The sequence below is a fragment of the Aristolochia californica genome, unplaced genomic scaffold (assembly GCF_029961685.1).
Source record: "Aristolochia californica isolate CCGP_79_NKW_82.1479 unplaced genomic scaffold, dmAriCali1.0.hap1 SCAF_2, whole genome shotgun sequence".
Lineage (NCBI taxonomy): Eukaryota > Viridiplantae > Streptophyta > Magnoliopsida > Piperales > Aristolochiaceae > Aristolochia > Aristolochia californica.
This window is the reverse complement of record NW_027181881.1, coordinates 3,162,714-3,177,578: the sequence shown is the minus strand read 5'-3', so window position 1 is coordinate 3,177,578 and position 14,865 is coordinate 3,162,714. Positions and strand designations below refer to the sequence as shown.

Here is a 14,865-nt window from a genome sequence, read left to right as displayed (position 1 = left end):
ATTACCTAGGAAAATAAAGCACATGGTGACCAACTTATTTATCTTATCTTGCAATTGATACCTCATTACCCTTTTGTTATTTTGTAGCCTTTCTCCTACCATCTTTTATTTGACTCTAGCTACCCTATTTGGCCAATTTTTTTTTTGTATTTTACTTTAGTTGATCCTTTTTATATCTCTGGGTGTTTTTAAGTCAATTCAAACTTTTTATTTGTACATTTGGGTTTTTTATCGTCATCTTGTGAATGACAGGCATTACCCACTTTGGTGATTATAATTACTATATTTGTTCAAAATCATTTGAGATTGGTTTTGACTTATGTTTTATCACTTATTTTTACCCTTTGAGAGTTTGTCTCCAGTTTCGTACTTGTCCTTAGTATACCGTGATGGAAGAGATTATTAGATTATCTATGTTATTTGTTTACCTCTAGGGAGTGTTGGAAGATATAAATATGTGGAGAATCATTAATTTAATTAATTTATGTTTTTTGTCTATTCTTTACTCTTGCTAGGGTGAAGGGTATAATTATAATATTGATATTTTTATCATTTATGAAAAGAGCTTATGGGGGAGGGTTTGGACAAATCAAGAACCCTATTTATTCTCCTCTTTTCTCCCTCTCCAAATTCGACACTCTTCTTCTTCTCCTCCTAAACCTTTTTTCCACAAATCATCGTCCTCTTTTCAACCCTTAATCCTAGTCTCCTTTGACCATATATCATGGAATTTGTTGGAAGATGGGCCTAAGCCCGTTAGACATAGGAAGATTCACACATCCAAGAGATGTGCAAGATGGTCTCAAGGCCCATATGCCCATACAATGATGGCAGGATGGTAAATAAACGGTCATTTCATAGAGATGACATGGATGTAATTAGGTTAAAGTTCCAGGGTTAAAACCCTAGACCCTAAACCCTAAGTTTAAGGGTATTATTGTAATACTATAGTTTGATTAATCTATAAATAGAGCTTCAGGGGGAGGGTTAGGACATCAAGTCCATAATCTCTTCTTCCTCTGGTTTTCTCTCAATGAGTCCCTTTCTCTTTTTCTCCATGAGCTAAATCCATGGAGTCCTGAAAATAAACATGGTATCAGACCAATGATTTTCAGGACTCCGACTATGGTTTTTCACTGTTTCATTCTCCTTCGTTTAGGATTAGAAAATATTTTTTCTCTCTTTTATTTCTTAGTCTCATGAAATCGTAACGTCCACCGTGCCCGTATGCCGGAGGCAACCACTGGTGAGTCCTCTATATCGCGTCGTTGCAAGCAAGTTGAAATATATTCAAGTTCCAAACAGAGCCATCTTCTGCTATTTTATTTTATTTTTGTCGGTCGACCCGTCTGGCTTACCGTCATCAGTCGCAACTTCCCTGTCACCGCCACGGCTACTGCTGTTGTTTCTAATGCTCCATTAACAAAGGTAGTTTTCTAAAATGACTTTTCCAAACGGAGGGATCTTCGTGGTTCATCGTATCATATCTAATCTACTGTGCGTCGTGAGATCTTTTCTCCACAGTTGTTGCAGATTGCTTGCCGAGTATCTCTGTCGAGAACATCGTTGCAGCTATTTTTTTCGGAAGTCATAGAGTTGTCTTTGCCGTTCATCCCGTAATCTATCGTCAATCCCAAAAATTGATCTTCCTTGGCTTCCGCTTCAGGAGGATGACTCCTATGCGGGTCTTGCTATCATCATGCCTGCCGGTGATTTTTTTTACAAGTTGCTGATTTCTCAGCTACCTTGCTGTTCCCGAGCTATTCGGCGTCGTGGGAAAGAAGGAGACTTTTCCCGATTCTTGTTGTTGTCGATACTGCTATTATGGAAGTTTTCTTGATTTTGTATTGTTGATTTGCTAATTAATCTTGTTGAGTCATCGCCAGCTATGTCCTCTGTTTGTTGCCGTTATCGAAGAAGAAGAAGAAGATTGTAATTAAATTTTTCCTAAGATATGAAAATTTAATCGAACTTTAGAACACGCCTGTTCCGGCCCAAGTCGGACCAGCCGAGTTCCCAGCAAACCATGACCCGCCTTACTCATTCTATCCACTCATCCAGCGGGTCAAACCAACTCGGACCGAGTCAACCCGGTCCGGGTCAACTCAGTGAGTCAACTCAGACGGATCATTTATTTTCTGCATCAATATACGTATCCAAGTTTTATACATATTTCTTCCATGATTTGGATATATTGGTTTACTATTTGACTCGGCGCAACTCAATATTTTTTCTATGGCTGGATTATTATTTTGAAGTATTGACAAATTATTCTTTGGTCAACATATTATTTGGTACAAATATTTGCATTAGATTATTTCATGAGTCAATTTTACAACGATTATTTTGGTTCGTGTTATATGAGCCAAAACCCATTATCTTTGGATGAGACATTATTATTGAAGAAGAGATAGTGTCAGTATCTATAGACCCACTACCCCCCATAAATTAAAATTTATTACTCCTACCATTTGAGAGTCGTTGTCCTGTGGAGGGACACGGTGATGAAGGTCCGAACATCATATAGACCCACTACCTATATTAATAGGAGTGGCATTACCTACAAAAGATAGGAGTGTGCCGAATAACCCACCTGCGTTATTTGACTGGATTAAAGAGCAATGTCATACGACTTGAAGTGATTTTACTCTCACTTTTCTTATGCCAACTGGGCCTCATGAACGAGAACACCAGCGTGAGGGGAGTATTGGAAAATGTGTCACACTATACAAAAAAAAATTATACATCATTTGCAGCAAACTGGGAATTCATGTTATTCTCTCACCCACAGTTTGAAGGTGAGTGTTGGAAGATAAGGCCCAAACCCATACGATCAAAGAAGGCCCACATATCCAAGTGTGTCCATAAGACTAAGGAAGACTCACACATCCAAGAGATGTGAAAAATGGGCTCAAAGCCCATATATCAAGGAGAATGCCCACAAACTCATACGATGATGGTAAGATGGTAAATAAAGGGACATCTCATAGAGACGATATTGATGTAATTAGTTTAAAGTTTCAGGGTTAAAACCCTAACCCTAAACCCTAAGTTCAGGGGATTATTGTAATACAGTAGTTTCATTAATCTATAAATAGAGCTTAAGGGGAGTTCATAACCTCTTATTCCTCTGGTTTTTTTCTCGATGAGTCCCTTTCTCTTTTTCTTCGTGAGTTAAATCCATAAAGTATTGAAAATCAACAGAATCCTAAGTTTCAACGTGTATATTATATTTGAAATATTTATCTCATGGAATAAGGAAAAATAAATAAAAATAAAAATACCCATTAGAAATTCTGAATAAAAGCATAACCTGGTCTCTCATTACCAACTGTCATCTCAAATCCACTACGAAAGGCCTCAAATAAGAGAACAAAAGAAGATTAGGCATCACATAGCTTTACCCATGAGGGGCAAACGGACAATACGAACTACATTTACACGTTACAACATGATACAGAATTATCCCCAATGAAAGTCTCGATTAGAAGACAGAGCAGCCACAGTTACACCACCCATACAACAGGGTTGCCAACCTAACATTTCTAACAACGACAAACAACTTCCAATCATTGACATTCAAGCTTGAATGTTGAAATCACTTCTTTAGCTTGTTGCTACCCTTGGAACCCAGCTTGGAGAAGCAATCGGAGAGACACGCAAAGAAAGCTGAGAACGCAAACATGAGGACAGACAACCAGAGGAGCAAGGTATCCTTGTAATCCTTCTTCGGAAGATGCGTCCTGTCTGAGATGATCAAGGCTCTGTAGATGGCTTCTGTCACTGTGTAGGCTGTGACTGGGTCCAAGTCCTCCGCTAAGAACCCGTTCTCTGTGATGCAGGCGATATCGTATGCTCCGGTCGTCTCCGAGATGCCAAGGAATTGACAGATCTTCACTCGCCCCTCCACCCTTTCTTCCGTTGAGAGCGAATCCCCGTGCGTCAGAACCAAGAGCGGGTTCTCGTCTGCATCCAACCTACTCGGTCTTATTTTTTCCTTAAACTTCCGACGGTTCCAAAGGGAGTTCTTATATAATTACACACTTGATGATCAAATATTAAAATTGTGGAGTCGAGCAACGGTTTTAAATTTACCCAATTACGATTCTTGGTTTCGAAATAAGCAGCAATTAATAAATTGCAAAAAATGAGGTAGGAATGTCGGCAGAAGGATCGCCAATCAGATCCAGAGTCCAAACTCGAGACCATCAACCAGAGCCAATAGAAAAGACAGAATGAGTAATAGATGGTCCCCCGTTTAAGTTTTTAGAGCAGAAACATTAATTGAAAGACGGCTTCGGCAATTCTTTGATCGACAAACTGCCTCAACGAAGAGTAAACATGACTTACCGCAGTTCCTGAGGGCAGGCAAGTAGAAGAGCTCTCTTGTTGCCTCCAGCGGCTTCGTATCTCCAGCCAGTAAGGCTTGGTATATCTCTGCTACATTAGCCACTACTAATGGACAGTTCACGCGCCTCTTCACAAACCTTGAAGCTGAAAGCAGCGGCGGAGGTTCCAACACCATGTCGCTCGCTCTCGAGCACAAGTAACGATGCTGGACCCCATCCTCAAGCCAATCCGTCACTCCGGCAAAGCTCTCCTTTTTGTTCTGATAATCCAAACCCCTCGAATCGTAAAGGCAAAACCCGCTTCTAGTCGACCTCAGTACGTTATGCTCCTCCAGATACATGGTCCTCGGACCCAGCGAATTCACTGAAATGGTTTCAAAAATGAAAGTTTATAACGATTTTTTGGCAACAAAAGGGGGGGGAGGAGGACGTAGATTAATGCGTTTGGCATGAGGAAATTAAGTTAGGGCCGAAGAAATTACCGGAGGTTTGAGCAAAAGGAATCAAACCGGCACGACCCAATACACTGTACATGAGATTTATAAGCGAACTCTTGCCGGATCCCGAGAAACCCACCAAGAGAACAGTGATCGTCGGCGGGATATCGATCTCTTCCTTCTTGATTCCGCCAGTCGGGAGCCAGAAATCACCAGCACGGTAACTGAGGAGTTTGTGGCGTAGCTCGTCCAGGGATTCGGCGGAGACGAAAGCGAGCCTCTCCATTTCCCGGAGGACCTTGACTCGAGAAGTGAGATTGGAGACATTGTCGATCTTGAGATGGCCTTCCAAATCGAACTCCTTTGCAGACCTCCACCACAAAAAGACCGATTTCGTTTCGTCTTCTTTGTCGTCGTCGAGAGAGACCAAGCTCCGCATCCTCGCACTCTCGCTCTGTTTCTCCCCACAAAGATGGAAGCGGGCGTTTGAAGTAGAAGCAATCCCGTGAGTCTCTGACAGAGCAAGTCTGCTGGCTTTATTTCACGCAGGGCGCAGCTCATTTACGAGGCAAGATTTGATCAAATGGAAAAAAAAGGTTAGACGCTGTTTATTTCCACAGACGCGACGTACTCCCCTCTGCTCATCAATTTACCTGTCTTCTTAACTTGAATGTTGGGGTCCCCTGAACTTTCACATGGAACAACATGAAACCCATTTGGATGATCCTACCATCCGATTCGAGACTACTCCTTCATCATTGCCCAGCATCGCGCTTCTCTCACCACTGTACAATGGGGACATTGGAAGCTTCCCGCGAAAGAACGGAGACGGTAACGATCCAATATGCGTGGCTTTTAGACGCCATAGCCTACAAACGAGCCACTGAACATTTGGATATAAGGAAAACGTCTGAACTAGGCGACGACCCGCCTCTAGTGCAGGAGGTGACATGTGAAAGTCCCAATTGCAAAGCCAATCACGGCAATTCCGGCCACGTGAAGTTCCAAGGAGGAAACTCTTCATAGTAAAAAGCGTCTCATGACAGTCTTTTTTTCTCCGGCCAGCCCGTAGTGTCTTTAAGAGTTTAGCCGAGTTTAGCCTATAACGGCGGCAACTTCTCAGTTCCCACCACTCTATAGGTACAAGCGTGTGTTATCTCCGATTTTAGGCCTCTACTAGAAGCCCTTGCCATTCTTGGAGCCTTTCCATTTTTTTTTTTTCTGATGGAAGAGCACTAGTAGTGTCTCACCATACAGAGCTGAGAGATAGAAATAGAAGGAAATATCACGGGACCCATGACGAATTTCACAATTGATAAGGCAAAGCGAGGTGCTGGGTGGTTGAACGTGTGAGACAGTTGTCCATAGATGCCCTTAATTAGCCCTTCATTTTCTACAAATATCCACCGAACAATCTCAACAAAGAGTGTTGACCATGGCCACGATTGGATAACGTTGCCCACTATTTTATTTGAAAAACTGGAATCCATCTTGCCAGCGATTAGTCTGAATCGTTACATTAATGCTTTCGATTACTGTTTATATTTCGTTTCCATTTCATCACTGCGAGCCTCCATTTTGCCCAACTTTATTGTGTTATATAAAGAACAAACCACGAATGAATAAGATCATCCGATTACCTAATCGGGTATAGTTTTGCCTCTAATTCGGCCACATCTTTTACGCCTTTGTTTAACTAGTCAGAACTCAAAAACTTCTCGAACAGACTTCAAGACTTGATCGATCTCGACAGAAGTCTTTGAAGATAGAATCACCTCTGATGTGCCATCGCGCTTCTTGCAACCCGACAATAAAGAACCTGCCATGCCAAAATGTGGGCACATATTACTCCACTGCGTTAATTCTGGCAGCTAACAACATTCTCACGCTTTGCTAGACCATTGATGAAAAGAAGCTCACAAGGGGAAACAGAGGTGGACCCCTTAATCATATACCCTTTTTAAGTGCAGTGATTCTATAAATGAAAGTAACGACCACAGTTGCTCCCCCTTGAGAGGAAGTGAAAGGAGTTGCAAATTTAATAAAAAGAGAATATGAATCACCAATCAAAACCGAACATCAAATAGAAAAACTCTTTTTCTGCTCTCGCTATACAGTAGAGGTATGACATTAGCTGAGAGGAAAAACCAGACATTAACTCTGTACCACCCCTGCAACAACAAAACCTCGATCTTGGAGTTGCTAACACTATGCTACTTCCTAATAACAAATCTAGAACGAAGACAAGCATCCCATCGCCTTTAAGACAAATATAAGCGATATAGGACAAGTACAGTTTGGCTCCCACCACATCCTCGTGACAGACAGCCAAGCCCACAGCTTGTTTCACGATCGTCCATCCTTCAAAAACCCAGCTTCATCTTTCTCCGTTTTTATTCTACAGCCCCGATAGCAAGACTTTTCAGCACCACCCATTCGACCATACTTCATGACTGGACAACACCGACGTGACGCGACGCAACTCCCTGACTGACTGACCAACCAGACCAAGACCAGCCCATTGCCATCTGGGCTGTGCAATAGCAGCTTTGGCCATACCTCTGTTAGTGAAAAGAACTTGTGAACTCGAGAGAGAAAAAGCATACAATTATAAAATTAGAAGCTAAATTACACAATTACAAAGCATACAATTCCTACCTAAAATCCTTCAACTGAAGTTGAATCCACCAGAAGGTACAGGTAGGTCCCCTTCAAAGCGGAACCCACCAGTCTGAGCAGCAGCTGAAGCAACACCATCTCCAGGAGGCAAGGCTTCATCTTCCTCCTCTAACCAGTATGTTTCAAGAATTTTCACTGCTTTTTCATAAATCTCAGTGTTATCATGGCTTTGAAGATTTTCAATCTTCTCCAATCCCTCAGCCTCATCAATTAGCTGTGCATAGAGATTCACTCCTCCAGTGTTGCCCACGTTCTTCTCCGCCTCTCCAACCTTCAGAATATTCTCCAGCCCTTCCAAACAGACTGTTACAATCCTTGGGTCAGGACAGACCAGCAGATCACAAAGAGGCTTGATGCAACCTTGGCTCACTAGATATCTACAAAATACAGAAAAGTAAACCTGCTTATTACCAGGAGATCATGATAGCATCTGTCTCCATGCAGAGAGAGAGAGAGAGAGAGAGAGAGAGAGAGAGTACTTGATCTGATCATGTGTACCACCAGAAGTGGCATTTGAGATGGACCATGCAGCCTCCTTCTTGATGTCAAACTCAGCAGTTTGAAGTAAATTGACCAATGGACCGATAATATCAGCATTAATCACAGCCTACAATCATTAAGTTGCGAATATATCATTGTTTTTGAATGCTTTCAGAACATTAAATTTAGGTTTCAAGAAGGTAGATACGGTGTCTCAGCCAACCATGACTCTTAACAGCTTATTGAACATAGACACTAAAGAAAACCTGTAGTCAAGCAGGGCATCTTTCATAACAGTCTATCACAATAATAAAAATTGGGACAAAAACAACTAAATTCCACAAAAGAAAAAAAGCTCACAGACTGTCATTTTCTAGTATACCTGTATCTGTTCCTTGTTGCCAGCAGTGATGTTTGAAATGGTCCAGCAAGCTTCCTTCTTAATACTCTTCTTGTGATTGTGCGTCAAAAGATTCAAAAGGCAGGGAAGTGCCTGATGGTTTATAATACACTGCAAACCCAAAACAATGAAGAGAAAAGAAAAGAATTGAGTACATTTCTCATATGAAAATTAATTCCCTCAATTAAAAAATTTAGTCATCAATACGCGAAAGAACTATCATAAAAAATGAAATAAAATAAAATGACACAAGTAAACTTTTCAGGCAACTTAAAATTATTCACATGCATCAATGAGAGGAATACTTGCAGTATTGATATAATAACAGCAACCAACATTATATCCAAATATCATGGACAATTACAGTTAAGACAAAAACAATATAGTAGATATCATGCAAGAAGTAGAGTCCTGCAATGCAATCCAGCACTCTTTTTTGTCCGACCAAATCAATTTTAGTCACAATTCAGACATTCTGTTTGCAAATAAGTTAGTAACAAACTAGATTGTTCCCAACCCAATTTTATAACATCGCAAACCTTTAAACATCATTAAACTGGTCATTACTTCTAGCCTACACATTCTCTAGTTGGTACATGTTATGGTTCACATAGACATTGTCAGGTAAATTATACTGTAGGTTTTCATCAATGCATGTCAGATGCAGCCAACCGGGACAAAAGAGACCTATCCAACATAAAAGCACTCGGGAAGCCATGTAGCAACATAATTTTCTAATTTAAAAGACGACTTTTTGCACTTAACACCAGAATGGCAAATTTCTCATCATTGTACACTCATTATGAAGTGACTCACTAATGGTGAAAATGCAGGTACCTAGCAAACTCCAACTGCAGCATATACTGTGAAACAGACACAAACATGTTGACCATGTGTCTAGGTGCATGTAAACTTCCAACACACAACATGGGCTGAAACTCAAGCAGCCAACAGAAAATGAAAAACTGACATAGCTCTATCCTAAAAGTTGTAACAGTTATCAAACTCCAAAGCAACACAAGAAAGGAGCATGATACCCATCTGTCATTCACAAGAATGCCCACACAGAAGCAAGCAGGAGAACCACATCTCATGGATCCCTACTCTTAGTATGAAATCTGAGCAAAGATATATATCAAAGATTGATCCAATTCAACAATATGACACAATGCAGCAAACATTTCATGAGTTCAAATATCTTAAAAATATTCAATAAATAGAAGGCGTACATAGTTGAAACTTTTGTTCAAGATCTCAATCTTAAGAGAAAGCATCTTTGGAGAACTAGATGAGGCCCAAAGAAAGCTTAATGATTAAGAAGCTTAATGATTAAGATATTGCAAATGGTGCAATATAAACTATTTAGTCTATGGTGCAATAGGAAAAAGTAAGATAAACAGAAAACATAAAAAAAATTCAGTATTACACATGCTTGTAACACCCCCCTAATTTGCCAATTTGCTGATACATATCACATATTGACCAATAAATATTGAAACTCAGAAGAAGATAGTGTCTGTGACTTGGTCCTTGGGCTCAGAGGTCACACAAGGATTTTCTAGCACGAGGTCTTGGGTTCAAATCAGGGGTGAATGCCTGTGTAATCAACATTCTAACAAAATATTTATAAGAATTTATACACCAGATATGATCCTAAAAACCATTGTAATGGCAATTTTCAAATGGATGAATTTTATGCCAAAAGTAGCAAAGAAAAAATGGAGTTGACATTCCTCCTTCAAAGGGGAGATAAGTGCTCCACCAGGTCCCACAAAGATTACACAACACCACACACACATGACACCAGTTTCCTCAACGAGACAAAAGCACAAGACCACACTACAAGTTCCCACCCCCCAAGTGACTATTGAGCCAAAGGCCCAATGTACAGATTCAGAATCCATGCTAACGAGTAAATTTTCTATTGCAATCCACATAGATAGTATTATCAGTTAACAATTTTAACCATGCATGTTATATTGAAGTTAGTCGAGATTTCCTTGTTACTGAGAAAAAGACATTATACTCAAACATAAAAGAGATACCACTCAAGTGGCATCTCCATCCACAAATAATAGATACACAGACCACGCGATCTTTCATTTTAACCTTCTACTCCTCCTTACCTCTGGCAAATAGATTACCTACGAAAAAACTGGAGCAATGATTTCTAATGTTTTCTAAGTGAAACCTATCAGCACAAAAATTATTGAACAAATAAAGAAAGATCACAAACAGGAGCCCAAGTTTAACAACAGCCAACAAATGTACAGCAGACAGAAATGATTCTTTGATGCAGACAAACATATCCACCAGAGAGAGAACCTTGAAATCTTGCTGTACTTTATTCATAGCTCTTATAGAATGTCGTCCAGTTAATTTAATAATTACTTGATCAAAGTTTATATCCAATTCCCAAGAAAACAACTCAAACCAGGCAAAAAGAAAAGAAAGGAACTTAAGGCGGTTCCAACTTAAACTCTTCCTGGGAATGGATACAACTTAAAAACTCAAAGTCATCCTGGGGGCACTCTCCCAATGCACACTTTTACAGCTACAAGTACCATAGTTACTACCAGAAAATCTGATCTGTCCCCTTCTCCAACAGAGACAATTCACCTATGCACCTTACACACAAGCATATTAGAACCCCTCTATCCAATATACAAATCAGTAAAATGTTTATTTCATGGCAGAAGGTTAACAGTAAACCTTGCAACAATATGAAAATTTTAAAAAGCAAACATTAGAGCTGTCTTAAAAGAATGACATTGATACCCTCACACAAAAGAAAATAAATCATCACTGAAACATCAAACACCACTTATAGATGGGCATTAAAAACATCAGGTACACACAGACTTGCCCAAGAATGACTCATTCAAATCAAAGAAACTATTTTGCACTTCCAAATTGTGGATTTCAACAAAATGAGAAAGCTATGGATTTCTTAACTAATAAAAATAACAATTACAATCAATCAGATGAGTGAACACAACCGAGAAACTAAAATCATGAATTTCAAGCTTCACAGTACCTGAGTTTGCATATCATCCCCAGTCACAATATTACCAACTGTACGGAGAGCTGGGATAAGCACCGAAGGAGAAGGGTGCCTGCCAAACCACAGAGAATATATTCATATCACAGCTTAAAGTAATTAAAAACAACACCCCAAAACCCACAGAATGCAATAGAAAAAATGAGAAGGACACATAAATACTTACATAAGCAGTTCAACAAGCCTAGGGCAGACACCTGCTTCAATAACAGCCTGAATTTTGTCATTGGTACCATCTGAGAGGTAAGAAAGAGCCCAGCACGCATCTGTAAGAACCTCTTCGTCATTTGAATGGATAAGACGCTCAAGCGCCGGAAGAGCAGGTTTGGTCTGAGCAGCTTACAGAAGTTTAGAATTTTAAATATAAGACCCTAAATAAATTAAAGCAAACAGAGAAACTTGAGACTAACCTGCTCAAAAGGTGGTTGAGGCTTGCCTCTGCAGAAATTGGAGAGAGTCCAGGTCGCATTTCTCAGCATGGAAAGCTTGGCACGTTCATTCAACTGGGCCAGTAGTGGAATCAAAGCACCATGGCCAAGGACAAGATCTCGGCATCTTGGGGAATCACCGGCAACATTTCCCAAGGCCCATACAGCCTATAATTGAACAGCAGCTTGATCTAATAAATGAAATTAAAATCTATGATAAAAAAAAAAAAAGCAAAAGAAATTAGGTGAGGGAAAATATACCTGTTCCCTAACATCATCGCTCAGAGAAGCAAGAAGCTTCACAAATATGGGCACAGCACCATGATCAATAACAACCTTAGTATTCTCAGAGGTTCCTGAAGCAATATTCGTGAGAGCCCAGGCCGCCTCAAACTACAGAAACATAAGCATTAAAAATCAACTTTTGAAAGCTGAGTATTTCACAATCATCAAGAGAAACCAACATTAAATAATTAAAAAAAGGGTCTTCAGTCAGACCTGAAGCTGGGGAAAATCCTCTCTCAAAAGGAACTCCACAAAACGTGGCACAACACCAGCTTGGATAACTTCTTCGATAGGAGGACTTCGTTCTGATAGAAACATTTTAAATTATAGATTTCAGGTGAAAAAAATACTATAAATTTGATTACGAACATAGAGATGATGAAGAAAGTAACAATATTTGACCAACTGTGTAACCTATGCAGATGGAAAGCGTTCGGATGGAAAATTTTAATTGCAGGTTTAGTATTATCAAGAAAATTATGAAAAATAGAAAAAAGACGTAAGAAACTATCCAAACCAAGCAAATTGAATAAGAGAATACCAATGGAAAGCAGCTTCCTAAATTGTGTAGTCGCCTCAAGCTGCAAATTTCTATCGTCCGACCAAACGCCATTCACCATGGCCGGAAGACTTTCTAACTGCATTTAAAATAAAAAAAAACAATTGAGTAAATATAGAACTCCAATATAGTAGTCAAAAGTAACTCTGAAATTAGAGAGCTCTGCTCCAAAATACCTCCACCAATCAAGTAGATCGGGAAACACGAAGTACCAAAATTACGAAACCCTAAACTTCAGATCAAATAAATAATAGAATCGGATCTAGCTACCTTCTTCTCAACAGCTGACGCATGGATCGAAGCCGGGAATTGCTGAGCCTGCATGCCTTCCCTCCTCTTCTTCTGAAGGCTTTCTTCTCTTCTGTTCTTTCGGATCTCAACCATGTTATCCTCTCTCCTCCTACGTCCTTCTTCCGCATCGACGGCCACCTTGTACCGGTTGCGGCGAACCTCCGTCCTGGCGTTCGGCCTGAGAGACATGGCTGCGACGATCAAAGAACCCTATACACCTAACATTACAAAATTTTGGCCAAACCAGCACAGTTAGATCACTATAAACCAATTTCAAAAGTAACAAAACAGAAACCCTAGATACAAAAAAGTAAAATAAAAAAAATAAAAAAAAGTAACCGAAGAGGAACAGGACAATGGAACTTACTGTTGAGACGAAAGATAGAGAAGCAAGAGAACGCCTTGCACAAGGAAGAGAGAGCGGCAGATTATAGAAGCGAGTAACGGGAAATGGAAGGGGGGCGGAAACAGAGGGTTTTTCGTTTTTTCGTTTTTTTGTGTTTGGGAAGGGTTTGCGAGGAGAGATCTTATAGAGGGAGGGATTAATTTTAAGTAGAGTACGGAAGGAAAGTGGGCACGGATTTCCTAAGAATCACGACATTAGCCACTGGGTTTTGAAATGGAAGGTGAGGGAAAGAGAGAGCATGATGCGATCATGTGGTTTGTGAAGGACACAGGGTGGACTCCGCCGAGTAACCGCGTCTATCATGGCTCTCGCTACGTGGTTTACCATTGACGTCTACCGGACAAGAAACTAAGCCGCGTCATACCTCCTCGCGGTTTTTATGTAATTTGATGAGCCGGCAGGACTTTTTAGTCCTTTAACAGAAAAAAGAAAGTGCCTCTCTGTTACAATGATCGGGATCGTCCAAGTAGGCTGGTGGAAAGGATTTGGACCCTAGATTGAGTCGAAGAGATTTCGCGTCAGGAGGCCAACGTTCTTTTACATTCAAACGCGCCGTTTGAATTTTTTTTTGTTATAAAATTGCTGCAACGATCGAAAATACGAGTAGCCGCGATCTTTTTTACGGCGTTTTGAGCCAAATACAGTAAAGGCGGTAAGCTGGCACGACAGCCTACAATTAACTACTAATCATGGTTCAGTGGATACTCAGGGTCTAAATAGACCGTGTACCAGTGGGACATCGCTGGGTCTAGTTGAACTTGGTTCAATTTTTTTATTTATTTGATCCCAATAGAGGCCCAACTTTAATTAAACCTGGTTCAATTAACCTATCTAATTTGGGTTTTATAACGTGGGTATGGATATTGTAAAGTATGACTAAAATTTTATGAATAAATATTACACCACAAAAATTGATATGATAACATGATTAGGTCATGTGGAATCTAGTTCAAATAGGTTTGATTGGTGATGGGCCTGCATGCATGGAAGGGGAAGGTGGGAGAAGAGATTGGTTTGATTTAATACCAATTTTTGGTAGTTTGCTTGTTAAATACCTAACCATGTTTCCCACACATGCGTATTTTAATATATACACTCAAATAAGTGATAGAATCTTAGTTGAACCTGATACATCTGGTTATATTTGACCTCACCCCACTCTACCTATCTAAATGTAGGGAGCTTTCTATTTGATGTCTGGGGCTGGAATAGGTTCTATAATCCTCCTGAGTTTGCCCCTCTCTTCCCCAATCCTCTTTGTCGATCGACATGCTTAATACGTATAAGATTTTGCGGTCTATAGCATATGTAACAAGAATTTGATACGCCTATTAGTGGTTAAAACATTTTGATTTAACTGAGTGAAATAACTCATCTTGTAAACTATAAGCAAGTCATAGCCAAACCAAGTTTTTGTATTAGTGGTTAAAACATTTTGATTCAACTGAGTGGAATAAAACACCTAAAAAGGAAGAGGTAAGAAGAGGATG

The 14,865-nt window shown here is 40.0% G+C and overlaps 2 protein-coding genes across 3 annotated transcripts; both read right to left on the bottom strand.

Moving 5' to 3' along the window:
* Positions 1 to 3,339: 3,339 nt before the first annotated feature.
* Positions 3,340 to 5,627, bottom strand: LOC137955928 (uncharacterized). The gene is made up of 3 exons (XM_068803154.1): positions 4,832 to 5,627; positions 4,351 to 4,713; positions 3,340 to 3,966 (listed from the first exon to the last, which is right to left on the bottom strand). Exons 1-3 carry the CDS (start codon positions 5,223 to 5,225, stop codon positions 3,599 to 3,601), a joined length of 1,125 nt encoding a protein of 374 aa, XP_068659255.1. The 5' UTR covers positions 5,226 to 5,627; the 3' UTR covers positions 3,340 to 3,598.
* A 716-nt stretch (positions 5,628 to 6,343) lies between these two features.
* Positions 6,344 to 13,472, bottom strand: LOC137955294 (importin subunit alpha-2-like). Of its 2 annotated transcripts, none has more exons than XM_068802167.1 (12): positions 13,337 to 13,472; positions 12,949 to 13,187; positions 12,661 to 12,757; positions 12,333 to 12,424; positions 12,096 to 12,227; positions 11,817 to 12,002; positions 11,573 to 11,736; positions 11,383 to 11,461; positions 8,328 to 8,456; positions 7,945 to 8,072; positions 7,445 to 7,842; positions 6,344 to 6,605 (listed from the first exon to the last, which is right to left on the bottom strand). In XM_068802167.1, the coding sequence occupies exons 2-11, from the start codon at positions 13,156 to 13,158 to the stop codon at positions 7,455 to 7,457; spliced, it is 1,605 nt and encodes a 534-aa protein (XP_068658268.1). In that variant the 5' UTR covers positions 13,159 to 13,187; positions 13,337 to 13,472; the 3' UTR covers positions 6,344 to 6,605; positions 7,445 to 7,454. The 2 variants fall into 2 exon arrangements, with proteins under 2 accessions (XP_068658268.1, XP_068658267.1); XM_068802166.1 differs by lacking the exon at positions 6,344 to 6,605 and adding an exon at positions 6,787 to 7,347.
* Positions 13,473 to 14,865: the final 1,393 nt, after the last annotated feature.

Excerpts from the sequence above, each read along its gene's own strand:
- LOC137955928 (XM_068803154.1), bottom strand. The coding sequence starts at position 5,225 with ATGCGGAGCTTGGTCTCTCTCGACGACGACAAAGAAGACGAAACGAAA. Across the intron at positions 4,714-4,831 it reads TCCTTTTGCTCAAACCTCCG|TGAATTCGCTGGGTCCGAGG; the intron begins GTAATTTCTTCG and ends AAACCATTTCAG. Across the intron at positions 3,967-4,350 it reads GCCTGCCCTCAGGAACTGCG|ACGAGAACCCGCTCTTGGTT; the intron begins GTAAGTCATGTT and ends GGTTGGATGCAG.
- LOC137955294 (XM_068802167.1), bottom strand. The coding sequence starts at position 13,158 with ATGTCTCTCAGGCCGAACGCCAGGACGGAGGTTCGCCGCAACCGGTAC. Across the intron at positions 12,228-12,332 it reads AGGATTTTCCCCAGCTTCAG|TTTGAGGCGGCCTGGGCTCT; the intron begins GTCTGACTGAAG and ends ATGTTTCTGTAG. Across the intron at positions 8,457-11,382 it reads GGGATGATATGCAAACTCAG|TGTATTATAAACCATCAGGC; the intron begins GTACTGTGAAGC and ends TTGGGTTTGCAG.